This window comes from Elgaria multicarinata, chromosome 14, assembly GCF_023053635.1.
Source record: "Elgaria multicarinata webbii isolate HBS135686 ecotype San Diego chromosome 14, rElgMul1.1.pri, whole genome shotgun sequence".
NCBI classification, from domain to species: domain Eukaryota; kingdom Metazoa; phylum Chordata; class Lepidosauria; order Squamata; family Anguidae; genus Elgaria; species Elgaria multicarinata.
The window spans coordinates 4,287,330-4,314,599 of NC_086184.1; the positions used below are offsets into that span (position 1 = coordinate 4,287,330).

General features: G+C 43.1%; 2 protein-coding genes across 5 annotated transcripts in view; one reads left to right on the forward strand and one right to left on the reverse strand.

Moving 5' to 3' along the window:
* Positions 1–10,295, forward strand: part of GSE1 (Gse1 coiled-coil protein) — a 402,911-nt gene extending 392,616 nt beyond the window's left edge. For both annotated transcript variants that reach the window (XM_063141042.1, XM_063141043.1), the window contains exons 11-17: positions 1,792–1,904; positions 3,531–3,801; positions 4,570–4,677; positions 5,627–6,001; positions 6,769–7,047; positions 8,981–9,084; positions 9,291–10,295. In XM_063141042.1, coding sequence (XP_062997112.1) covers positions 1,792–1,904; positions 3,531–3,801; positions 4,570–4,677; positions 5,627–6,001; positions 6,769–7,047; positions 8,981–9,084; positions 9,291–9,425 — 1,385 coding nt within the window. In that variant the 3' untranslated portion in view covers positions 9,426–10,295. The remainder of the gene's footprint in view (positions 1–1,791; positions 1,905–3,530; positions 3,802–4,569; positions 4,678–5,626; positions 6,002–6,768; positions 7,048–8,980; positions 9,085–9,290) is intronic.
* Positions 1–23,574, reverse strand: part of GINS2 (GINS complex subunit 2) — a 34,224-nt gene extending 10,650 nt beyond the window's left edge. For 2 of the 3 annotated variants that reach the window (XM_063141051.1, XM_063141050.1), the window contains exons 1-5: positions 23,467–23,574; positions 19,875–19,989; positions 18,803–18,902; positions 17,460–17,586; positions 15,667–15,823 (exon numbers count right to left, since the gene is read on the reverse strand). In XM_063141051.1, coding sequence (XP_062997121.1) covers positions 15,698–15,823; positions 17,460–17,586; positions 18,803–18,902; positions 19,875–19,989; positions 23,467–23,556 — 558 coding nt within the window. In that variant the 5' untranslated portion in view covers positions 23,557–23,574 and the 3' untranslated portion in view covers positions 15,667–15,697. Of the gene's footprint in view, positions 1–14,739; positions 15,824–17,459; positions 17,587–18,802; positions 18,903–19,874; positions 19,990–23,466 lie in introns of those variants that run through there. The other variant, XM_063141049.1, reaches the window with a different exon arrangement.
* Between the last annotated feature and the right edge of the window lie 3,696 nt (positions 23,575–27,270).

Here is a 27,270-nt window from a genome sequence, read left to right on the forward strand (position 1 = left end):
GGAGCCTTGCAAATACGGAAGAAAGCATAAAGACGGCGCTCTTTGCTTTTTCAGGTAGGATTCCACCAAGGGAGGATGGAAGGGCACGGCTATCCTGAGTGATCAGTAAAAAGCCCTTTAGTTCCCAGGGCTGGGATTCTACTCCTTGATTTACATGAAGCCTCTCCAGTGGGCAAGTGGCCTCATTTGTTCTGTGTTAAACACAAGACTTGCATATGTAACGCCTAGCAAGAGTATCAAATAAGGGGGAACCAGAGGGTAGGGTTTTACCAAAGCCCTGGAAGCTAGAGGTCACACGTCTCTCAGGGAACTAATTGACTTTACAATGGAACAGGCTGCTTTGACTTCCATGGTGACTGCAAATCACCTTGAATGCCCAGCCCAAGCTGCTCTGTAAATCCTACCTCTAAGACAGGCCCAATTAATAAATGATGAACTGAGACTAATAAAGCAGCTTTAAATATTAATCTGGAATGTACAACCAGAGTCGGATTAGCAACAGAGAGGAAAGCAAAGCACTTAGTTGGGAAGGTGAAGGAGTCTGGGTACACAGGCTGCAAAACTTACATTGTGTGCAGTGACATCCTTCTGCTGCTGGTTGCTCGTGTCTCGTTGGGTCTCAGCTAGGTGTCTTCTCTTTGTCTTATGCACTCCTGCTTTTGTGGGCCCCGTTAATCCTTTTGCACCAAACGAGCCCACTAGCAACATGGTTCGCTGCTGTCCTACGGGGAACGTGAGCCGTCGCTCCGATGCAATTCTGTCTTCTGTCAAAGCATGACAGGGTCAGCTGCTGCGGTGCACAGATGCTCCCACCACAAAGATTGGGCATGAATCTGAGCATCTGGCCTGCAGGCTTTTCTGGCCAGTCATTAGTGCACCCAGCATGTTCAGCTGCCTGGCATCTCGTGGTTGACACGTGCACAAAAGGCAGTCTGGACTCTTGCTGTCAACAGGAGCTTCAGAACATAAACCCGAGTCACAGCCACAAGACCCAGTAACCACACATCTGGGACACCTTTGCTGCTGTCACTTGCATCAGCTCTCTTCCTCCTGAGCTTTTCCTTCCCATGACTTTCTTCTCATCAAATTTGATCCCGTTTTGCATAATTTCTTTCCTGCAGGATATGAGCATCCCTCAGGCAGAATTCGTACAAATCTGACGTAGATTCTCTGCCTGGTTTCCTCCCCCCCCCCCAGATGTGTATCTACAGCAGGCTGTTATCTTCCCTGCATAGGGAATGTGGTCTTATTGCCCTTACTAGGTTGTTGCCTGGCTCTGCTTCTGCCCTTCTGTGAATCCAGAACAGTGGTGGCCATTCATTTAGCTGTTCCTGAGAACACAGCAGGATGCAAACAGTTCTTGTGGTAGAGCCTAGTTTTCATTCTGAAGCAAGATATGTTCCACCTTAGGCCAGATCCTGTCTCTTAGCCACAGAGGAACCAAAAGAAAGTATGGCGTCTTGACAATGCTCAAGAATCATAGAATAGCAGAGTTGGAAGGGGCCTACAAGGCCATCGAGTCCAACCCCCTGCTCAATGCAGGAATCCACCCTAAAGCATCCCCAACAGATGCTTGTCCAGCTGCCTCTTGAATGCCTCTAGTGTGGGAGAGCCCACAACCTCCCTAGGTAACTGATTCCATTGTCGCACTGCTCTAACAGTCAGGAAGTTTTTCCTGATGTCCAGCTGGAATCTGGCTTCCTTTAACTTGAGCCCATTATTCCATGTCCTGCTAGGTAGTTTCTGCTACCAACAGGTGTCAAATTTCGCTGTTCTGCCTTGTGCATATAGGTTATTATTACGACCTGGATGACTCCTACGATGAGAGTGATGAAGAGGAAGTAAGAGCCCATTTACGATGCGTTGCAGAGCAACCACCATTGAAGCTGGACACCTCCTCTGAGGTAGGTCCTATCGTTCTTTTCATATAAAGCTACGGTCAGAGCATTCCGGCTGATAATGATTTGTTCAAAACCTTAGCAGACACACGACAGAAGCTTTACCATCTCTGGTATGATGTTCGGTGTTAACATTTTTAGAGTGTTGCTATCCCTTGGGAAAAGTGCAGAAAAAGGGTGAATAAAATGATCAAGGGACTGGAACATCTAACCTTTGAGGGATTGTTCAGCTGGGGAAAAGGGAGGTTCAGGAAAGACATGATAGGAGTGTACAAAATTATGCATGATGTGGAGAATGTGGATAGGGAGCTATTTTTCTCCTTCTCCCATAATACTAGAACCTGGGGTCATATCCCAGGAAGCTGATTGATAGGAGATTCAGGACAGATAAAAGGAAAGACTTAGAATCATAGAATAGCAGAGTTGGAAGGGGCCTACAAGGCCATCGAGTCCAACCCCCTGCTCAATGCAGGAATCCACCCTAAAGCATCCCTGACAGATGGTTGTCCAGCTGCCTCTTGAATGCCTCTTCACAGCTCATAGTTAAACTATGCAATTGACTACCACAAGATGCAGTGATGGCCACCAATTTGGATGGCTTTAAAAGGGGGTTGGAGAAGGCTATCAATGGCTACTAATCTTGATGGCTATGTGCTACCTCCAGTATCCAAGGCAGTAAGCCTACATACAGGAATTGTTGGGGAGCATGGGGAGGAGGGTGCTGTTTCACCTTGTCCTGCTTGTGGGTCCCTGTTGGCCACTGTGTGAACAGAGTGCTGGACTAGGTGGACCCTTGGTCTGATCCAGTGCGGCTCCTCTTACGTTTTTAATAGACCTGGGATCTAAACTTCACTAAAAATATAAAGCTGTTCACTGTCTCTTCGAGCAAATAGATTTGATTTTAACATTGTTAACCTGCAAAATTCCAAAAAGAAATAATTTGTTCAAAACCGTAAAGCAAATTTTGCATCAGCATTACAAATCTGACTTCTTCTCCCTGGTGTTCAGACAATTAGCCAGCCTAGCCTGGACCAGTTATGCCCAGAAGCTTTTATTTATGTATTTATTTTATTTGTTACATTTATATACCACCCCATAGCCGAAGCTCTCTGGCGGTTTACAAAAGTTAAAAACAGTAAACATTAAAAGTATACAAAATTTAAAACATAAGAACAGTATAAAAACAACAGTATCCATTTAAAAACAACAGTTCTGGGGGTCCTTAAAAGACAAATTTAGCGTTGTTAAATAGTGTTAAATGCCTGTGAGAAGAGGAAAGTCTTGACCTGGCGCCTAAAAAATAACAATGTTGGTGCCAAGCGAGCCTCATCGAGATCATTTCACAGTCGGGGGGCCACCACTGAAAAGGCCTTCTCCCTTGTTGCCATCCTCTGAGCTTCCCAGGTAAGGGATGGAGGAGCCCTTAAAAACTTTTGGCTGCTGAGTATTGTCAAATGTTTGGATAGGCCAGTTTAAATTATCTCCTTGTGTTTGTGTATTGCTTAAAAAGTATTATAGCTTCCTTTCCTGCATTGATCTGGATAACTGATTGCATCATCCATTGCTTCCGTGTTCAATTCAGCAGAGGGAAAAAGAGCTGATGAACTTTCCTTCTTTATCATGCCCTTCCAGAAACTGGAGTTCTTACAGCTTTTTGGGCTGACCACCCAGCAACAAAAGGAAGAGCTGCTGACTCAAAAACGGAGGAAAAGGAGGAGGATGCTACGAGAGAGGAGTCCCTCCCCGCCGACGGTCCAGAATAAACGCCGGACGCCTTCTCCACGCTTTGTGCTTTCGACGCGTTACAGCCCTGACGAAATGAACAACAGTCCCAACTTTGAAGAGAAAAAGAAGTTCCTCACTACCTTCAATTTAACTCACATCACTGCTGAGAAAAGGAAAGGTATGTATTTGGGGTGGGGGAACGACAAGTCGATTTTTCTAAGGTTAAGTAATGAGGTGATGGTGAGATTGCAACGTGGAGGAACGTAACAGTTCTGTATCTCTGGAATGGCTGATCAACTTGCAGTTTATAGTCTGGACAGTGCCCTACTGTGTCAAATGCCCCCCACCTGCATTGTGATAAGCTGCATAGAGTCATATATGAAGGCCAGGTAAGGGATGGAGGAGCCCTTAAAAACTAGACTGTAGGCCATTTGGCTTCTGAAAGCTAAGGCTTTCCTATGCACATTAAGTCTAGAAAATTGTTCAAGGAAAGCTGATATTTATGACCTGATCTGGCCATTGCCTTCCCCTCTTGTTGATACCCTGGATTGCCTAAGAAAGGGAGAATAGCCTTGTAGACTTAGCGTAGTGTAGTGATGGAGTGCATAAACTATGAACCAGTACATTTCTCATTCAGGTCTCATTTGAACCCTGAACTCACCAGGTGGGCTTAGGCAAATAACCCTCTCTGGTTCAGCTCCTCCAGTTGTAAATATGAAGATAACAATTGCTGCCTTCCTTTACAAGACAGATGGCATGTGTTAAAAGTGCTTTGATCGCTTTTTAAAGGTGTAGTATCAAGAAGGAGTAAGGGTTTGTTCGTCAAGAGCAGGAAACAAAGGATGAACACAACTAGGAACGAGAGAGTTGTAAAGTGGCAGCCCTACCTCGTCTCATTTAGCTACTGAGAAAAGTCATGGTTCTCTCTCTGCTTTCCTTCTTGCAGATAAAGAGAAGCTGGTGGAGATGTTCCATGCCATGAAACAAAAAAGTGCCTCCACAGCAGTATCAATGAAAAGCTCCCCACGGGACAGTCCCAGTATTGTTCAAGCCGGTAAGCAGCTGTAAATGACAACTCTGTGACAGCAAGGATTTGATGGGCCTGGTTGGGACCCCTTGAGGCTGAAAGATGTCTCAGATGGACTTGATTATCCTTTATCTATGCCTCTTCACTAGTGTAAAACAGGCAGATTGAGCTCAGGGAGACATTGTTTGAATGTCAGATGCTTCGCATATAGGTCTGGGGTGTCCTTGCTTGTCTGCCAAAGCAGAGCAAGACGTGCACATTTACACAGAAGTCCCACTTATTTTAATGGGGCCTACAGCCGGGTAAATATGCTATGGATTGCAGACTTTGCAAAAATGTTGAAAGGAAAAAATGCCCCTTGTGTCTCATTATCTCCAACTGCTTCTTAAATAACCCTCGACAATAGGCGAGTGCCAGGAAATAACTACAAGCACACAGAAGGAGCATGTTTTCTGTAGCTGCCCACGCTGCAGTATAGTGCACACAGTTTTGGGGGCATATATTGGCAAGCTTCCTCAAATTAAGCAGTTTATCTGTACACAAAACAGACTTATTAACATCAAGCCAGTCACTGTTTCCCCCCTGTTCTAGGGTAGCTTACAGCTACCCCCAGGTAACTGTTTTAGCTAATTCTTCAAGCACAGCAGTCAAAGGGATAAATAATACATCAACTGTGTACAAGTCCAGATTTGAACATCCCAAAAGCATTTCAAGAGATCCTTTGGAAGTGTGTGTTACAATTTTAGGAAAGACAATTCTCTCAAAGACTCAGCTATGCAATATTTCTGTCATACTTCCTTAAGTCATCACATTCCAAATCAACTTCCTAGAGTACTAAATGGCAAGTTATTTATTTTTACAAACTTCTGTGTTTAGCTGTGCATCTCTTGACAAAGGAAATTTACTTCCAGAAGAACCACTGTGTAAAATTGAAGTTACTCCGAGTGACATTATTATTTGTTTTCTCCCCCCAAAGAGCCACAAGTACAGCAAACTGCTGTGGATTCAGATAAACCAGTCAGCATTGCTGCTGCTTCTCTGCCAGACACCCAGAAGACAGCTGAGCCCTGCAGAATAGAACAGCTGAGGCCACATGAGTTTCTCAGAACCAAGGAGCCTGTTCCTGTCTCCGTTGAGAAGCCCAAGTTGAGTGATGGGCACATGGCCAAGAAAAGCCTGAGCATTCTCAACTATGTCCGAAGCTCTTTGCCGAAGGACATCCCTGTGCCACTGTCACACAGTATGAATGGGAAGAACAAGCCATGGGAGCCCTTTATAGCTGAGGAGTTTGCACATCAATTCCATGAGTCCGTGTTGCAGTCCACGCAGAAAGCACTGCAGAAACACAAAGGTAATGAAAACAGAGGGCAAACTGCAATAACGTGTGCAAATGAGAAGGAAAGTTCAGGACTTTTAATTGTGGGTGGAAATTTAATTGTGGGTATGGGGTTAAGTTTCCATGACCAAAGGAAGACGTAGCTCTATCGGCCAACTTCTGCTTGCTTAACTCTAGTTCTCTACATGCCCATTTTGGTTTAAGTAAAAATTCATTTTAAACAGGCAGAAGTTGTGACCGAAAAATGTGCTCAGCTAATTTGTAAATGCAAATGAAGTCCTTCCCCTATACTAGTATCAGTGCCTAGAAAATCTTCTGCAAAGTTTCATGGAATATATAGTCCCTTTAAAGTGTATTCCAACACAGGCACACACTTTTTTTGAATGAGAGAATCATTATATTAAAACAGGATCGGCTGAGTGCTTGGTGTAAATGCCAGCCTCATTCATACCAGGAACAAACACGGTAAGCCCACTAAGCATTTTATGGATATTTAATATTGTTGGTGTTATCAATTCCTTCCATTGCTAGATTAGCTGGAATAATTTTCAGTAGGTGGTAGTAATGATAATTTCATGAAATGTACTTGAAATACAGCTCTTTCATGAAAAGCTCATTAATTTCAGTGGACAGGAGAGAAAAATCTAACGGTACTGCCTTATGTAAGTAGCAGCCGTTATTGGGAAATATAAAAAATCTAAGGCAGCCAATAGGAGCATACAATTTAGCAGTTGAAGGTATGTGTGCTACAGATGTTTTATGTCTTTCCTGCTGGCTTCTAGGTCATGCAATGGTGCACTCAGCAGAGCAGAACCATAAAGTTGATGCCTCCATCCACTATAACATTCCGGAACTGCAGACCTCAAGCTGGGTGTCTCTGCCGCAACAGAACGGCCAGAAAGATTCCCAACATAAAGGGGTCGTCCCTCCAGAACATGATAAAACCTCTGACTCTGAGGAAGATGACGAGGAAGAGGAGGAGGAAGAGGAGGAGTACCCCCCCAGACCAAAATGGCATGGGATTGAAGCAATCTTTGAGGCTTACCAGGAACATATAGAAGGTAAGCTACACCGTTCATGAGATCTTTTTCATGAATTTCTCAAGTTCTGTTTTTCAATGAAGAAAAAAACAATTGAGATCATCATCACTAAGACTTTACTTGCTCCGCCTGTTGAACACTTGCATAAAGGGTCTTTGTCAAGATTGTAAGGGAGCTCTTTGACCTTGTAAGAACTTCTCTGTGCAGAACAATACGATGCATCCATATTTAAAATACTATATTCAGGTTTAGTCACAACTCAACATTTTAGTGGTAGAGAAAAAACAACTGAAAAGACCAAGGATAATACTTTACAAGGAAACGTTTTAAAGGTTTGAGGCATGAAACATTCTCCCACAAAGGGATTAATATAGGGCTTTCCCACCTCCCCTTTACTTTGATGCACACACAATACATTTAGCCCATGCATACCTCTTCTATCAGAGGTAGCGGACCTTTTTCTTTTCATTAACTCCCTCAAAACCTGTGAGGAGTTCACATTCCAGCAGCAAGCATAGACAGAGCCAAAAAGTGAATGGAGTTACATATGTGAGTCTTACCCTTGTTCCATACACATGATTTGTTATGTATTTATTAGTTTTGTGTACCCCTCTGCAACTGGTAAAAAGCCCTTGAGACACTTAGTGACCATAAAATCAAACGCACTTACAAACTTCAGTCCAGAAGAGAAACCTGGTTGCTGCCTGACAGTCATTCTAGAGCAGTTACTGTATGCACAGTTGGCTTTCTGCTTCAGGCAAGTGGCTACCACCAGTGGCACTCTGGGCTGCAGGTTGGGCAGCTGACTGCAGCAAGCCACTGTAGGAGGGCATGGCTTGGGGACAGTCCCACTGTCTAGACTCCAAGACCTGGTCTATATTTGCATTGTGGTTCAGGACTTCCCCTTCCTCTTCTGTGTGCTCATTGTGAATGTTGCCTTAACTTTGTTACACCAAAATTGCTCCATATTGACTTCATTTGTCCCTGTTACTCTTTGCACTGTTAGCTAAGGTAGAAATACTAAATAGCTTCCAGAATATCAGTTGCTGCAATGCTCTCTAGCTTTATCACAGTAGTAAATCTTGCATTTCTGATATCTTGGAAGCTAGTTACTTTGCCTCTTACGACATAAGGCTGTGTAGCATCTGTTTTTCCTTCCCTTTTCAAGAATTATTACACTACGTTGATTTTTTTCAATGCCTTTAATTTCTCAAGGACTATCTGGCCTGGCAACTTACTCATCTCTAGGTGGTAGAAGATAGAAAGCCAAGACAGGTTTCAGGACACCTCACCTACATTGTGTGCTTAGGGAGAACCTGAGGTTTGCAGAAAAGAAACGATTTTTTTAGGTGGGGGGAGGGGGGAACAATCTCACAGCAGCTAAATAAACACACCCAAACAGCACACTGATGACTGAGCATGCTCAGTGGGCATGGAGGGCGAGGTGGGGACAGAAAACCAGAAGGGAGTGGCAATGAAGTGACTAAAAGCCTGAATAGAAGCACTCCCCACTAAAGATGCCACTTATACTTGAAAATTCATATTCAGTGATATTAGTCCCTTGATAGGAAGAAGTTTGATAAATATTCAGTAAATGAAATCTGGGAAGAGGGTGGTTTTGGAAAATCCATTGTTTATTGTAAAAAAACGAAACAAAAAAAACCCACTTCTGCTGAGCATCCCTTCACTGCTGGAGAGAACAAAGAGTTTAGCTTCAAAAAAAAAAAAAGCCGGCGGTCCATTTCGGAATGTTCAGATACACGATTTGTCAAATGTGCTAATTCAGTATGCAGATTTCAAATGGCGATTTCCATCCATTAGATGTCACAGAAAAGCCTAAAGCACATGGCACTCTGGTGCTCGGGTTTTAAAACAAAATAAAACACTAGTCTGGTCTGGTGTGATGGTTTTAAAAACAACTAGCCTTTAGTTACCAGTGTATATTTCATTGCAGAGCAAAATCTGGAAAGGCAAGTGCTGCAAACCCAGTGCAGACGCTTGGAGGCCCATCACTACAGCCTCAGTCTGACTGCAGAACAGTTGTCGCACACCATGACGGTGAGTGCGGATTCTAATCCTTGACATATTACAGGGGCTGCCAAATCAACGCAAGAACCATTGGGCTAGTTCTCCGAGGGAGGGAGCTTGTTTCATCCAAATTCCAGTGTGATGTTGTGTGTTTCACGATTGAACTTAGCTCCTGAAACTTTGCCTGTATGCTAAATTACATTAATGTCTTAAATGTCTCTTCTCTCCTTATGTAGGAACTAAGGAACCAGAAGCAGAAGATTGTCTCTGAAAGGGAACGACTTCAGGCCGAACTAGATCACTTGAGAAAGTGCCTTGCGTTGCCTGCAATGCAGTGGTCTAGAAGTTATTTCAAGGGGTATCCCAGGTGACACTCCCTTGCACTAGGCCGAACATATAGTATAGAAATAATAATCTATTTTATTACCTGGAATATTTAATATTTTTCACTGGGAGGTTTGAAGCTTAAAAATAAAAAAGAGAGAATGTGCCATGCATGGAGCAAAGGATTGTGGGATCCAGGAAAATCCAAACCCATCTCTTGAAAAGATGCAACGATCTTTTTAAATTCTGCAAGTAACCCGTTTAAAGAACTCTCGTTTTGGTTAATTTTCAAAGGGTTATTTTCCTTCTGCTTCCTCTGTTTCATTTTGGGGTTTTTAAATCTTATTTTTAATCCAGAGATTCCACCAATGACACTAACATTCACCTCCCGTTGAAGGGGCCGGGATCATCTCCACACATATGCTCCTTTTTGTTGCCATATTAGTTCAATTGCTATACTTTGGGATCTGTACATTTTATTTGTTCTGAAATACACTGTTTCTCAATCCAAGAGGATGCCAGGTACACATCTGTTTTTGTTAGAATGAACTGGATATTTTGGATACCGAAATAATTACCTGCAGAGTAATATAGGCCTATCAGAAGAAGACACAGCTTCCAAACTTGACTTCCCATGCATCAGTCAGCTTTTTGCTGGAAATGCGCTTCACTTGAAAAATAAAAGTGAATAAATAAACTGAAGGTACCTTTGTATTACTGGGGAGGGGAGGATGTACAGAAGCGATATACATACAATACACACAGATTATGTACCCCAGTGGGTAGGATTTTCATACAAAGATTTTGCAATTAAAGAGTTGAAAAAAGGTGCTTCAGCCTTGTACTGTGTATATATTTAAAATGTTTTGTATGTTTTATTACTTTAATTATTGTTATAAAAAGCTTGCCATTTTCAATATGTTTCTGCTTTTTTTTCTTTTTTTTTGGCAAAGATAGCTTGCTTTTAGTGTTTGTACTGCTGCTGGTCAGGACATGAAAAAAATATTGAAGTGTTTTTAAAAAGAATTTTAAAGAAAAAGCTTTCCACTGGGGCACGTGCTATCACTTTTAGGTATTTTGGATTATGTAGCACCAGATACTAGTACAGTAAATTCTCTTACTAAAAAAAACCAGGCATTTATTTCTCCCTCTTTCTCCTGACTCCTACCCTACGTTTCTTTAAGCACTTGAAATACTGAATGTCATATGATCAGCTGCTATTGAGAGAACAAGTTCTCAATCTAAGGAGACCAAGATTTTAGGGACTAAACTATAATCTTTAGCCAACAATATCTGGCACTTGTTCATTTTACCAACACTGATTAAAATCACACCACTAGCAGCATCAATTTTGTGAGGCTTCCAAAGAAGAAAAAGATTAGTCCAAAAACTGCCAAGAGCTTATGCAAAGGAAGAAAAAGTCTTGTGAAGTGTGCCTAAAGCTGTCTCCAACCTGCTTTTCTCTCTCTCTCTCTCTCTCTCTCTCTCTCTCTCTCTCACACACACACACACACACACACACACACACACACACACACACAGAGAGCATAGAAGCTACTTCTGGTATGGTGCAATCCCATTCTTCAAGGCACATTTGTAAATGAGACCAGGTGGGACAGACTGCATGGGTCTTTCACACCTGAATGGCACCCACCATGCTAATTGCATAGCAAGCAACTAACCTGTCCCCATGGTAACATTATTCATATCTGCAGCCCTGCAGTGTGGGAATCACATGCTGCAAACAGGTCCCATGTTCCTATGTCCACTTGTTATGATGGTCTTGGTACTGTACTTACCCAGGTAACATTTTTTGTTATTGACTTAAATCATTGATGCTGACTGCCTATAAAGACCTTACATGACTTTTAATAGGTATTTTTGTAATCTCTGGCTCTGACTGGTTATCAAGAGCCGGTGTGGGTTAGCATTTTCTTTTCTCATTTACCTGTCTGGGTTTTAAATGAAACTCATTTCTCCAACAGTTTCTTAGCACGTACTTTTGCTATTCGTTCCAATAAACCATTAATTATCATTAACTATAAAATCAGCAACACAAGGCCTTATTGCAGGGCACGACAGATAAGCTGGGCATCCATGTTACAATTGATATTTGTTCAGTAATCATAGGCTCTAAAAAAATTCAAAGCTCTGGTTTTTAGAGCTTTGTCTATCAGGGCTGCTTCTCACTTTGCTTTGTTCTTAGGTATGGCTACACAATTCTTTTGTGAAGTGTGAGAGCAATATGTGTGTAAAGAGTAGTCTATGTCCCTTAAAGTAACCACAGCAGAATTATTTTAAAAGGCCAGTCACAAAATTTTACATGCATAGACCTCTAATACTTCATCAGGGGCCCATATACAAAAAGTGAGAATCAGCCCTCACTCTGAAGTTTAAAATGGTTTTCTCTATGCCTTAACTATTCAAGTCATCACCAATTGTTGCAGACCAAGTGTGGCAAAAGCACAATATTTTGAAAAGGAGAATATTATAACCCTGGGATTTGCAGCCTTTATAGTCAAGATTCACTGGATTTTTTTTTCATCCTCTTTCTTGTACCCTATGATTTTACTAGCTGATGTGCAATGCTTTGTTTGCTGTTGCTATTAAAAAAATATTTCACTGAACACTGAAAATGAAAGGCAAGTTGGTGCATTCTTACAGTACTCTGGTGACCAGGTACAAAGGAAGACAATGCTTCTATACCTTTTAATAGCTGCTTAGAAGTAAATTCAGCTGGTGTAGCTTCTTTGACCGTGTGCGACAAAGCTACACCTGCCATAATTCAATTTTCTATGCAACTCTTAAGAATACCAAAGCCCTGGCTACCCCTTAGAAGAAAATATATCTATTATAAGAAGGAACACTGGAGAGCAAATTGATGGGCCTGAGTTAGAAAGTCTTGTTCCTAGATGCAGAGAGAGAAGAGGGGCTTGCATTTTTTTCACTTTAGCAAGTGATTTTTCAAACAGCTAAACCTGACAGTTTCTGTAATAGTATTCTGAATATTCTTCCTTGACGTACTGAGACAATCGGCTCTAATGGAGCATGAGAGAAGATAGCAGGAAAGTTAGTGAAAGTCATTTAAACTGTATTTTCTCTCTCTCAATGATGTCAGGACATTATCACCCATTTGCCTTCAACAGAAAAAAAAATTCTCTGTTTGTCATTGCTGCCATTTTACTTCATAAATAGGTTTTACCAGAAAGGAAAACACAAAACTATACCTTAAACTTACAACAGCCCAAAGGTATTCAAATATTGTGGGACCACAGGAACATCACTTTGCAGTAATATTAATGCCTACAGCTGTTCAGGTTTCAGTTTTTGACCAGAAAACACTTTTGCAACAAATTTACAGAAGCTAGCCAAGTGCGAATACAATACACTTATGGGGTTGTAACGTAGAGAATTCCAATGCCTTTAGGCATCTTCTAAGAACAAATATGGGCTGAACATTAATGGCTCTAATAATAAATTTCTGGCCAAGTAATTTCACATTACTTCCCTACTTTTAAGCTATCAATTGAGGGCACTTTGGCTGATATTTTCAGAACATGTTTATCAAACAGTGGCAGTATCTTTCATGTCAATATGGATCACATCTTTTGCTTCCTAATTTTACCAATGCGGGTGTGGGTGGAAGAAAATATGGGCCAAGGAAGAGGGAAGCCATTGCACTCATTCTTCTAAACATAATTGCACTATGTGTTGTTTCTTCTGATTGAATGAAATGTGGGCTAGACTCTGTGGGAAGATGTTTGCAGCACATTGCTTCAGCTTCTGCAAGCTCAACAACATGTGCTGTTTAAGGACACACATGACAGCCAACTGGCTATTTCCTTATATATGTTCAAGAGTGAGGAATGAATGTGCATTTAGTCATTTTGTTGGATTCTAATCCAGCTTCAGACATTGGTACACAAGCTGCCAGATGGGCAACATTTCTCATTCGGTGCAAGTCCACATTGTTTGAAATATTCCTTTCCCTCATACGTTGCAAAAGCATAAACGCAGGAGATAAGAAGGTGCTATTATGAAACCACACTATCCCACCATGGAGCAACCCATCTTTCAAAATGTTCTCACATTTTCTCCTAACCGTAATGGTGAAAGTCAATTCCTTCTTCCCCCATGCCCAATTTCCTGGCCCACTACTTAAATTCTCAGAACTGTTTGCTCTCCCTTGCCCCCAGGACCATGCTGACTTGTTGTGGTAATGTGCAACATTTCTCCAACAACAGAGCATGAGGGGAGAGCAGGAGGATAAAACCCAGCCTGCTGGGGCAGTTTAGATGCTGTGAGACAAACCTGTTTTAAGTGTACTTGTTTGAATTAAATGTAATGTAATATATTATTTGTTGAATGTAGTAATTAGGTATTTATGAATATATTGCTGTAATTTCTGACAACATCCAAAAAAATAAAATGTTCCTAAATCATGACAAAAGATTATTTTCCCAGCCCCAATGGTGAACAGAAGTTACACTGACTCTGTATAAATTAAAAACAGAAACACTTCCCACACTTCGAGACCTGTGGAAGACATAGACCAAATCTTGCTGCACAATCAGCTTCTATTAGTCATTTATACAGCATTTACTATAAAAACAACTTCCAGCCAATGTCACAACCACACCATTAAGGTGTGATTGCTCCCCAAATAGATCAACCAGAAACTTACAGAAGAGCTGCCACAGTTAAACTGGGACATAACTTCCAAACATTAGCAGAAGTTAAATTGCCTAACAAATCAGCTTAGGTAGTATCGAAAGGCATGAAAAACGGTAGTAAATGGCAAACTATTAGAAATTATGTCGCTGTGTATGAACAGTTAACTAAAATATTTAATAATCTATTTTGATTCAGATGATTCCTAAGACTAAGATTGCTACTGTGAATCAATTTTTGAACAGAATAAAACCAGGGTTTAAGTGATGTATTATTAGGATAGTTGATATGATTTTCCACTACGAGCAAAATCTAGCCCCATCTCCAATAATTTCATGATGCAACATTAAAAAATGAAGTTGTAAACTGTATTTCTTGGAGTTTACACAAACACTGGAAATAAAATGTACCGTAACAAAGGAAAAACTCAAAAGGGTCAATAAGAGGCAACAAATTGGTAAACATTTCATTAATAGGTACAAAGGCACAATACCTAGAATACCAAAATTTCCTTTGGGCTTCCTTTCTTATCAGAAACATCCCACAGACAGCCAACAAAAGTCCAAGTTCTACAGCTTAAGCAAAGTACTTATTTGACTACTGTCTAATTAAGAACCTGCCTCACTGACAAGTCTCAATGTAGTGGAATTTAGGCTGCACTTTTATTGTCTTCTACAGGTTAGAAACCGTACAGCTAGCAACATTTACTATATGACCAATGGCCTGAGCACCATCAACCAGTGTATGCCCATGAATTGGATTAAAACGGATAGGCACTGGCTGCAACATGCAGCCTGGCTTTAGTAAATCAAGAGTGGAGAGCTTCCACAGCAGGGATTAAAAAAAGAACACAAACCAGACCAAGTGATTTGCCTTTTTTTGTGGCTCCATATTCTCAGAGTACACGTTCTCCCTCTTAGCAGCCACTCATACACAAAACCTGTGCACTTCAACAGCTGCTGTCAAGGCAACCAGAGAAGATCCTTTATCTTTGAGGACAGTTGACAAATAGACTGCAGTAAGTGATATCACAGTGGAAGCACTGTGTCCTGCTGGAAAGATGGGTTAGCAGTTACATATCACTCCCCAGGCAGGTCCACAGGAGTGCTGTGAAAGTAGGTGTTTAAAATAGTCTCACTCTGTCATCTCTCCCAGCGGCAACAGAAGATAAGGGCCCACTGAGGAATTGGATCCCTTGGAGAGGGGACCAATTTGTTTCCTTCTTCTCGTTTAAGGCTGAGAGTAAAATAATCCAGCACAGGAAAAAGACAGCAGCAAAGCACTACAAGCCAATTCATCTTGGAATGACAGCCACACAGGAGTTTGGAGTGCTGTTGGGCAAGAGCAGCTGTTTGCTGAGGACAGTTGTTGCAGGAACGGGTCACGTACCTCAACTGCTGAGGACACATTCATACCTCTTTGTAACACTGGCAGATTGGATCAGCTATAATGTTGCAGCCTTAACATGCCATTAGCTTCCCACAAGCAGATGCTATCAAGAATTATGTTATGTTGAGATCTGCCATGACAAGAGTTTTTGCTTTCTCTAATTTGCCAATAATATCACACAGACGTGGTTGCTTAAGATTCAGGAAAAATTGCTGATCAGCAGAGTACCAGGACCCCATTTCATGGAAGATTTCTGCTGTCAAAAGTCCTGGGATTGGGCGCTCTCTCCCGGCTGGAGATTTGTACGGAGCTTGTACATGTGATCTAATGCTTGGGTAAGGAAAGCACCAGTGGTGTTGATCTCCATCAGAGTCAGATTATCCAGCTTAAAAGAGACCAGGAACAGATGTTAAAAAAGACAATAGTCACAAGAATTTTAAAAGTGTACAAGGCTGTAATCGTATCAAGAATAATGGAATCTGGTTGCATGCCTCAGTATCTTAATATTCACTTTTTAAAAGCTGAGCAAGTTTATAGTTCACATGATTGTAAGACAAGAGCTTGCTGGCATTATGGCAGCATCTGCCAATGACCACAAATATTCCAAACAGGACTATAACAAACATGCACTACTACTCTGGTTTACCCGATTTGGGATTTCTGCTCACATAATTTAGTGTGCGTGATGGAGTCAACATGTTCTTTCACTTTCACATTTGCCCAACGTGCTACAACAGCTTTGCTGTGACCTATCTGGACTGATCTTGCAACCTACTTTTGGGTCACAACCCACCGGTTAAAGACCACTGCTCTAGACCATTGGTCTTGTTGGCTGGGGATGTTTGGAGGTGTAGTCCAACACATCTGGAGATGCCAGATTGGAGAAGGCTTGTCTAGTCTGTTGCAGGCACACAATGTATGTCCATCATTGACAGGAATGCCTAGCTAGCAGATTTAGAATAGTTTCACTGTAAATGCACACTCATATTTCAAAGACAGACTTACTTCATTATGCGCACAAGCAGCAGGGAGATGTATTCGACTTGGTCTTAACTTGTAATATAGTGTAGAGTCAATTCATAACATATTGAGTAACTTCATAAGCACTGATGTGCAAAACTTCACTACACTGACTGGGTTCGGACGACACAATAGTCAATGGTTACTTAAACAGTCAACCGTTGACTACTGTGCCGCCTGTCGAGCCTTTTCCATGCCACAGTCGGTTATTTCCCCAAAATAACCAATGCAAATAATCAACGGTGTGCAGAGTTGACTAACTGCACAACCGTTGATTATCGTGTCGTGCGTTGGGCTCCGTTGATTATTTCACATGCCTACAGTCGCAAGGCAAGAGCAGCAGAAACCCCTGCTATTCTTGCCCAGCAGTGAAATAATCCCGTCCCAGGAGTGCTTGGGGAGCGGCCGATCGTGCTGTCCCTTGGTGGGCTGCCGTGATCAGCAGCTGCCCATGTGCTTGCCGGGATGTGCACATGCCATCCCTGGGTGGGGTGCTGCTGATCGCGGCACCCCACATGTTCCCAGGGACGTGCATGTCTTTGTGCTGAAGGGGCAGGCAGCTCTCTTATATTTTTCTCCTCGGCATCCCGACATGGACAGCGGGAACCAGAGCTGCCCCCATTTGATGAGAAGGGCAGGGGAGAGCAATAACCAGCCCTGTATTAATAGCCTACTCCACGGATGACTATTAGCATGTTGTGTTGGGGGTACACCAACGCAACATGCTAATAGTCACCTGTGGAGTGGACTATTAACACAGGGCTGACTATTGTATCATCCAAACGCTACCACTGGCAGTCCAAAGGAGAGACAGAAGAACTGCAATCTGACAGTCAAGAACTGAAACCTACTGCTGCAATTCCTAGCTAACAGGAGTTGGAATTCGATTTTCACTTTTACCATCAACTCAGATGATTCACCGACATACTGCTTAAACATGCACTAAAGCATGCTGCCAACCCCATCAATTAACTCATCAGATGATCACAGATTTCTCTTACCCTCGCATGTGCTTCCTGCTGTCTTACAAAGCTATCTGCAGACAATCGGAGTTTTGCTAGTCGAGTGTCCCATGTATCCTTAACCAATGTTCGGATTTCATCTGCCTTTGGAATATTGTCTACAGCACTGATGGAGATGAGAAACTGATCAGATCATTCTACAAACAACCAATAGTCACTTTATATGTTCAATATGTAAAATCTTTTAAACAAGCAGCACAGTAATTATTTTTTCATAGCTGAGGCCGCAGAGCAGAAGTGTATATTAGCCACTGGACCAGCTGAATTTCACATTACATATGAGCCACTGTTTAACACTGGAACAATCCTTTAAATTATTGAAGGTTAAAAATGAGATTGGGGGTGTGCAATAGCCAACCCTGCCCTTATAGTCCACTCCACAGGTGAATATTTACATGTCACGCTTGGGTGACATGCTAATAAGTCATCCGTGAAGTAGGGTATAAGGACAGGGTTGGCTATTGCTCTCTCCCCACCAAATGGCAGCGCTGGTTCCCCCTTACCTTATCAAGGTGCTGCCATTCCGTAGGTAGGTGCAGGAGACAGTCCCCCGCCTCCTTCTTGCTTCAGTGGTGGCCGCGGAGTAAGACGCGATACGCCCACCACTGAAGCAAGAAGCTGTGGACCCAACTCCTGCCCTGCTGCTGCCACCACAAGTACCGACAAGTTCTTGCTATGGTGGTGGCCACAGAGGAAGACATGCCACGCCCACCACCGAAGCAAGAAGCTGTGGATGGGTTTCCTCGCCTGTCGGGAGGAGACTCGTCCGTAGCTTATTCCTTCGGTGGCGGCCACACACAGAGGAACACACGCCGCGGCAAGATCCATCCAGTTCAATTTCTCCCTCAATTTCAAGATTCGGACCATTCATGACTTCAAAATCAAATCAGTCTTGATGAAGAGGCACTATAGCTCAGTGGTAAAGCCCATGCTTTGGAGAAGGTCCTGGGTTAGATCCCAGCATCTCCAGATAGGGCAGGAAAAACTGTCTGAAACTCTGAGGAGCCACCTCCAGTCAGTGTCAACATTATTGGGCTAAATGGACCAATGATCTGACTCCATATAAGGCAACTCCCTATGTTCCTAAGAGGTTTCAAAGACATGCACATTTTTGTGACCTTTGAGTTGAAGTAGTAAAGGTTTTACTCTAATATGGATTTTGGATTTTTTTTATTATGGCCAACATGGCCAGCTTTGCTTTTTGTCTAATTTCTTTGTACACTATCAGTATTAGAATCTGTCCATCAGATATCTTTTCACTGAGAACAAAGTAGTAGTAGTAGTAGTAGTAGTAGTAGTATTACATTATGAAATGTACTCACTAGTTCAGCAGCAACTTAGTTAATTCCATATAGAAGGGATTAGGCATTGGGGTGAAAGTGTCTTCTTTACGTTCCTGATCTCTAATTTGCTCCAGCTTTTCTAGAAAGCAATCAAAAAAAGAAGAGAGATGGTTCATGAAAAACAAGCTGCTGCAATTTCCTGCTCCCAGCAGAAATTCTATGTATAAACCCTCCAGGATGAACCATCTGATCAAAGTACTATATCAAGAGAAGTCAGCATTCCAATAAAAGAGCTTCAGCAATAAGGAACACATCTATTTTAGAGCACAACCTTATGCATGTTTAGACAGAAAAAGTCATTTAGACAGAAAAAAAGTCTGCCTAAACTTGTGTAGGATTTCATCCTTAGTCTAGCATGCTGTCACAATGGGTAAAAGCACAACATACTTCTGAGTAGGCACATATAAGATTGCACTGTAACCCCATTTTTCAAGGGGGCTTATTCCAGAAAGGTTTGTACAGGATTGCAGTATTAGGCTACTAAAATAAACCAGCATCTCTACTAAGGAGAAGCCATTCTTCACCGATACTCAAAAAGCCTGACAAGACAACAACAGATGCTAGCCCATTTTGGCAGAGTCCTGCTTGACATGAAACAGCAGCCCCCTCGCTACTGTAGACTTTTCAAGACTGCCACAATTATGAACAAATATAAACATCTCATGATTTACCATGAATAAAAATGTTTAAAATCATGACTGAAACACACCAGCTGAGAACAGTATCATAACTTCTGATGTCATATAAATCATTGCTTAATATCACAAACATAAAAAATTAAAGTCTGATGCATATTTGAAGAAAAGTGGACAACATTCCATTTTTAAAAAAGTAATGTTATTTTAAAAAAAAGTTAAGTTCTCTTATGAACGTTGCTTAGGATTATAAAAACCTTCATACGCAGTAATGTGTATGTGCATGTGCAGCCAGTTAAAATAATTTGAAAAGCAGCAAAAATATAATTTTAACAATTGAGAAGCTTAAGAACTCTAAAAATAAAGTTCCAACTGCTACAACCAGGGAGTACTCAACAACTAACATCCTTCCTTACCTACATCCATCCATTCTGGAGGTATCAGCCGACACTTCTGCCTTTGTTTTAGGTTGATAGCCAGCCAGAGAGGCACTTCCACAGGCAGCCCAGGATTAAAGGGACCCAAATCCCCCTAAGAAAGAGATTCACAATGTAGAAACATAGGAAGCTGCATTATTTACTTATTCATCATATTTTTATCCTCAGCCAAAAAGGTTCCCGAAGTAGCTTACATATAACCGCTTAATTATTGGACTTTTCTGTTGTTTTTACATCTTTTTGTCTCTCTTTTTTAAACCACCTCATCTGATGAAGAGTTTTGGAGAACTCAAAAGATTACACAACCTTTTGTTCCAGAAAATATCAAATCAGAGATGGACAACTCCAGATAACAAGCATATGAGGTATGGAACTGACGTGGGCTTGTGCTAGAAGTTTTCCTTTTCAGTTTGGTGGATGGCTTTCTGCCTCATGCTTGAGGCAAGAGGGGTGAAGATTGAGTTTCCTGATGTCCATGCTAATAAATTTCCCTCTAAATCAGGTATACTGGGCAACTTGTAGCCCTTCAGATGTTTTGGCCAGAAGCAGGACTGGTGTCAAACGTAGGCATAGTCGGGCACCTGCCAAGGGCCCACAGTCCAGCAGGGACCCACTGAATTGCTTCTCCTCTTCACCATTGCAACCTGCTTGTCCACCTGCCTGTTGCCTAGACAATGGTGAACATGGAGCACTAGATGCCACTGTCTACTTGCTCACTGGCTCTCTGCCTGTTAAGCAAGCAAGTGGTGGCAAAGATGAGAAAGAGGATGAGTGCAATAAGAGCTGGTGACAATGGTGGTGAGGAGATTGACTCCATTGGGGGGGCATTTATTTATTTATTGCATTTATATCCTTCCTTTTTCCCTCTTGCAAGGGGCCCACAGCCAATTACACAGTCCTCCTCCTTTCCATTGTAGCCTCACAACAACCCTTAAGCTGATAATTAGTGACTGGCCTAAAATCATCTGGTGAGCTTCATGGCTGAATGAGGATTAAAACCCGGATTTCCTGAGTCCCAGTGCACCACTCTTAACCACTGCACCACACTGGCTCCCCACTGAAGATGTCTTGTCCCAGGCCTTGCATAAACCCGGAGCGGCATTGCCCGTAACTCCCAGCATCCTGCACCATTGGTTATGCTGGCTAGGGCTGATGGAAGTTGTTGTTATTTATTGTATTTACATACCACCCCATAGCCGAAGCTCTCTAGGCGGTTTACAAAGATTAAAACACTGAAGATTAAAAACCGATATACAAAATTTAAAGCCATAAAAACAGATTACATACAATATCCATTTAAAACAACTATTCTGGGTCCGTTAAAAACTCAACATACACTGTTAAATGACAGGGAGAAAAGTCTTGACCTGGCAGCAAAAAGATAACAACGTTGGTGTCAGGCTAGCCTCCTTCGGGAGATCGTTCCATAATTGGGGGGCCACCACTGAGAAGGCATAGTGTAGGGGTGAGGCGTTCTGTCAGGTTGTAAGCCAAAACTTCAGGAAGGCCACAAGTGTTAAATGTCTTAATGTTCTGATTCTCTCGTCCCCAACACCCATAATCTGGTCCTCTTGCAGTTCCCATTCCTTCTCTTTCACACCGTCAATTCTTTACCCAAGTAAACACCCACCTCTCCTGTTCTCCCTGCGGCACCATAAGAAGGGCCCTGATGCTGGATCGGACCGAGGGTCCATCTAGTCCAGCCCTCTGTTCACACAGTGGCCGACCAGCCCTCGGCCAGGGATGAACAAGCAGGACATGATGCAAAAGCACCCTCCGGTTGGAAAAGCGCTCTCTCTGAGGCAGAGTTGCCAAGGTAGTTGCTAACGAAACATTGCAAAATGTCTATGAGAAGCCATTCTTCGGATAAGCAAAATTAAGTAAATCTTCTCTTAAGGAACATTCAGTACCTATTCACATTCAGTACTGCTCTAACAATCAGGAAGTTTTTCCTGATGTCCAGCTGGAATCTGGCTTCCTTTAACTTGAGCCCATTATTCCGTGTCCTGCACTCTGGGAGGATCGAGAAGAGATCCTGGCCAGAGTGTAGGACACGGAATAACGGGCTCAAGTTAAAGGAAGCCAGATTCCAGCTGGACATCAGGAAAAACTTCCTGACTGTTAGAGCAGTACGACAGGAATCAGCTCCCTAGGGCTCTCTCACTCTTGAGGCCTTCAAGAGGCAGCTGGACAACCATCTGTCAGGGATGCTTTAGGACGGATTCCTGCATTGAGCAGGGGGTTGGACTAGATGGCCTTTTAGGCCCCTACCAACTCTGCTATTCTATGATTCTATGATCTCTTTGTATTGATGCTTGCCAAAAGAATATGCCAGGTATTGGACTTTTCAACTAGAAATTTCCTGTTAGATGGCGTCTACGTATTTGACACCAGTGAAGATAGTGTATAAAACCTAGCTACCTCCCTTGAGAGGTAGGCACATGCTTTGCAACAATTATGTTAATTATGTGACGTATGTCAATGACTTATAATTTTGTTGTTTTGTAAACGTGTGTGTATATATATATATATATATATATGTGTGTGTGTGTGTGTGTGTGTGTATGTATGTATATATATATATCCACACACAATGCATGTTTTAAACTTTGTAAGGTCGCCTTGAGGCCCAGTATTGGGCAAATGGTGGGATACAAATAAATATTATAATAATAATATTAATAATAATAATAACAACAACTCCAGGGATTCCTGGATGAAACGGATTATCTAGATCCATTTCAATCTGGCTTCAGGCCTGGTTATGGGACAGAAACAGCTTTGGTCGCCTTGGTGGATGATCTTGGTGGGAACACGGGAGAGGCCCTTCTTTCAGTCCCACCATCTTCACAGGCACGCTTGGTGGGAACATGGGAGAGGGCCTTCTCGGTGGCTGCTCCGGTGCTCTGGAACTCTCTTCCCGGGGAAGCTAGGCTGGCTCCCTCCTTGATGGGCTTTCGGAAGCAGGCTAAAACTTCTTTGTTCCAGCAGGCCTTTGGAGAATAATCCAACCCTCCATCTATGTTAATGTCTTATAATTTTGTTGTGTATTTTTTAATTGTTTATGGTTTTGTTTCCCTCCCCCCCCCATGTATATTTTAAACTTTGTAAGGCCGCCTTGAGGCCCAGCATTGGGCAAAAGACGGGATACAAATAAATAGTATAATAATAAATAATAATAATCTCCTTGTGTCTCTTATTCTGCAGAATAAACGTTGTTTGACCCATACTTCATCTCCTCTCGTCTTTGTGTGTTGTCAATTGGACTTGGTACACCAGGGAACGTGCTATTTTTTTGCAACACTCCCACCCATGCTCCCCAGCAACTGGCGCCCACAGGCCCACTGATACTGGAGGTGGCACAGAGCCAAGAGGGCTAGTAGCCTTCCCACTCGGGCCACCTCCCCTCCCCTCCCCCCACCCCCGCGTAGCCACGTCCCCCGGATATATCCGTGCCAGCTCTCCCCTCACATACCGCTCCCTTCCAGGCCTTTGGTTCCACACCTCCCCAGCTCCCAGCCGCGGCCCTCAGCCCCGTCCCGCAGGCCGCCGCCTCCCCCCGCGGACTCACCCCGATGAGGTAAATCCTGTCCAGGCTGAAGTTGGGGATGATGGTGACGAGCTCCTGCTCGGCCAAGAATTCGACCTCGGCGGCATCCATCGGAGAGGAGACAGGAAGAACCGCGCGCAGAGAAGCTGCAAAAACCACTCTGAGGGGATAAGACGCCTCAGGCTCCCGCCTCAGGTAACTGCACCGCCATTGGCTGGTGGGACACACGAAGCCCCGCCTTCTACCCACTCTTCGGCGTATGAAAGCTTCGGCTTTTCCTCGCGAGCTCGTTGCCTGCTTGAGGTAGCCGTTGGTTGGGGGAGGAAAAGCAAGCCCCGCCCACTACCTATCCTTCGTCCTATGAAAGCCACCGCTTTTCCTCGTGCGCTTGTTACCCTCCTGAAGTACCGTCGCTTGCCATTGGTCGTGGGGGTGGGGGTGGGGGGAGGAAGGACGAGACCCACCCACTACCCGGATAAGTTCGTGTCTTTCTATTTCCCGCGCTTATGTGAAGGCGGGACCAATATCTGCTCTGTGACTGGCTTGGTTCGCTGGGCACTTGTGTCTGATTGGCGACTGTTTGTGACAATCAGAGAGGGAGCCTGAGAGCATGTGGGCAGGGCTTGATTACCTATAAGCGGCCTCGCGCTTTTGTATGAGAAAGTGTTGATGGCCACGTGGGTGGGGGGTGGGGGGTGGACTAGAAGGAGGCGATCCTCAATTTGGGGGCAACTGTTTAAATCCTGGGGATCACCTGGGTCTGTGGGTGATCTTGAGCACTTTGACAGGTGGGCAAAAGTGCTTCAGTTCAGCCACTTCCTGGGTTTCCTTTGTTGCCCTGACCATTGGGATGCCCTCCTCCTAGCCCACTCTATGTTTATTTATTTATTTATTTATTTATTATTACATTTTTATACCGCCCAATAGCCGAAGCTTTCTGGGCGGTTCACAAAAATTAAAACCATAATAAAACAACCCAACAGGTTAAAAGCACAAATACAAAATACAGTATAAAAAGCACAACCAGGATAAAAACCACGCGGCAAAATTGATATAAAATTAAAATACAGAGTTAAAACAGTAAAGCTGGAGTATCATAGTATCATAGAATAGCAGAGTTGGAAGGGGCCTACAAGGCCATCGAGTCCAACCCCCTGCTCAATGCAGGAATCCACCCTAAAGCATCCCTGACAGATGCTTGTCCAGCTGCCTCTTGAAGGCCTCTAGTGTGGGAGAGCCCACAACCTCCCTAGGTCCCTGGTTCCATTGTCGTACTGCTCTAACAGTCAGGAAGTTTTTCCTGATGTCCAGATGGAATCTGGCTTCCTTTAACTTGAGCCCGTTATTCCGTGTCTTGCACTCTGGGAGGATCGGGAAGAGATCCTGGCCCTCCTCTGTGTGACAACCTTTGAAGTATTTGAAGAGTGCTATCATGTCTCCCCTCAGTCTTCTCTTCTCCAGGCTAAACATGCCCAGTTCTTTCAGAAGCATTTCAGAAGCACTAAGTCTATGTACACCAGTTGCTGGGGAACATGGGTGGTAGGGTGCTGCTGACTCTGCATCCTTCCTTGCCTAGGCTGGACAAAGGGTCACTCTGACAGCGTCTTTATCTCCTCAGCCTCCTCTAGCTCTGTCGAAAAAACAAACACTCCCCAGTGAAATACAGCATCTGTTCAAGGATGTCTAAAAATTGGACGTAATACTCTAGATGAGGCCTAACCAGGGCCGAATAGAGAGGAACCAGGACCTCACGCGATTTGGAAGCTATACTTCTATTAATGCAGCCCAAAATAGCTGTGAACCTCTTCTTCATGAGGATGGTTTTCACACATGAACTGCAAGTCCCCTTCATCTCAGAGGGGCTTAAAGCCAGGAAAAGCAAGGCTCCTCTTCATGAGAATGACTTAGCTAGACAGAATTTCACACAAGACTTGCATGTATCCCCTTTATGGGGATCGAAATGCAAGGCTTCCCTCCATAATGATGCCTAGATTTAGAAGTGCTTGTCAGACATAACTTGTGATCCTCCTCTTCATGAGGATGATCTTCACACGTGAACTGCAAGTCTCCCCTTTATGTTGCAGGGGCCTTCAACCCCTTCATGGGCTTGCCTTAGCTAGACTGAATTTCACACAAGACTTGCATGTCTCCCCTTTATGGGGAGTGATCAACTCATAATAAGTTTTCACACCAGAAATGCAAGGCTCCCCGTTCATGAGTATGAATAAGCTTGTAGCTCCTTTTCACACATGTATTGTAATGCTCCCATTTGTAGATATGGATCATTTAATAGCAAGTTTGCACACATGAATTGCAAGGCTTAATTTAATAGGGATATCTGAGCTGAGAACTGGTTTTCACACATGATTTGAAAGGCTCCCCTGCATGGGGCAGGATGAAGTTATTGGTGGATTTCACACATCAATTGCAAGGCTCCCCTTCATGGGGGTAGATCTCCTCAGGGTTGTCCGAAGATTGAATTGAACGCTGGATTTTGAAGTTCTAAGTGTTGTAAACTGCCCAGAGAGTGCTGGCTATTGAGTGTTGTAGAAATGTAATGAATAAATAAATCACATGTTGGAAAGTGACATGAAATAGATTTCTTCAAGTACAGAAAAATGCTGCATTTTGAAGACACCGGCCAGTGCTCACAACTGGCTTGCCACAGGCCAATGGCCAACATACACCATCCTTTGCGTGGGCAAGTGTGATTTACAATTCATTTGCTAAATGGAGAGGAAAGGTGGGCAAATTCTGCTTGCTTCCTAGCCCCCACCCTGAAACACACAGACACAGAAATTGTTTAAGAGAGAAACTACAAGTTACTCTCTTTCGGCCTGATGCAAACCCACATTAATGTCCAATGTTCTGAGCAGTGCTGGCTCCAGACACACACCTGTAATTAGTAAAGCGGCCATTTACACATTGCCCCCAAAGAGGAAACGCATCACCAAATAAGAGGCCAAAAGTGGGTACCAATTTGCATAACTTTTGTATATGTACACTTACGTTTATAGGTGCAAATTTGGAAAACTGTAATTAGAAATAAAATACATCTCACCATAGAGGAGAAAACAGAGGTGAACAGGCCTGCCCAATTTGCTGTCCATGGGCTAACTGTTGATGGGCAACATCAAGGCACCTGTCCTCTGTCTACCTCTAAAACATAACTATTCTCTATAAAGTGGGACACCTTGCCTCCCTCAGTGACTCTACCATCAGTGTTATCACCAACTGCTCCTGTACCTTATTGCCATGCCTACCCTTGAAGCTGGCCCTGGTTCTGAGTCAAGGAGGAGAAGAATACTTCTATTAAAGGGTAATTTAGAGCACTGAGCTGTTAGGTTGTCAGATCACCATGGAAACTGAAAGCATTCAAACAATATTAGCAGGGACAGGTCTATTTAATAGCCCATTCCAACCCCTGCCTGTTTCGCTGCTTTTATCCCCTAGCAGCCACAGCCTTAATGTAACACAGATGAATTTAGAAGGACCAGTGTCTGGGGTATGCAGCGGGGTGGGTCGATCTCCTGTTACCATCTTATCTTTAAATCCGCATCTCCCCTTCTTTAAAAGAGCAGCCAAAGGATTTGCAGATTGCCAAGGGCTCTGCGCATTGCATGAATAAAGATTAAATGTGATCATGATGGGAGGGAAGATAGCAATAATCGTCCTTCTGTTCCTGCCACTGAAAGGCCTTGTTATGTCTGGACCATCCATTTATTTGTTCTTCCGCATCACCCTGAAAAGTCTCATCATTTTAGTAACACAGGCTGATATTTCCTGTCAATTAACTTTATAAAAAAAAATCAGTGTACATAGACA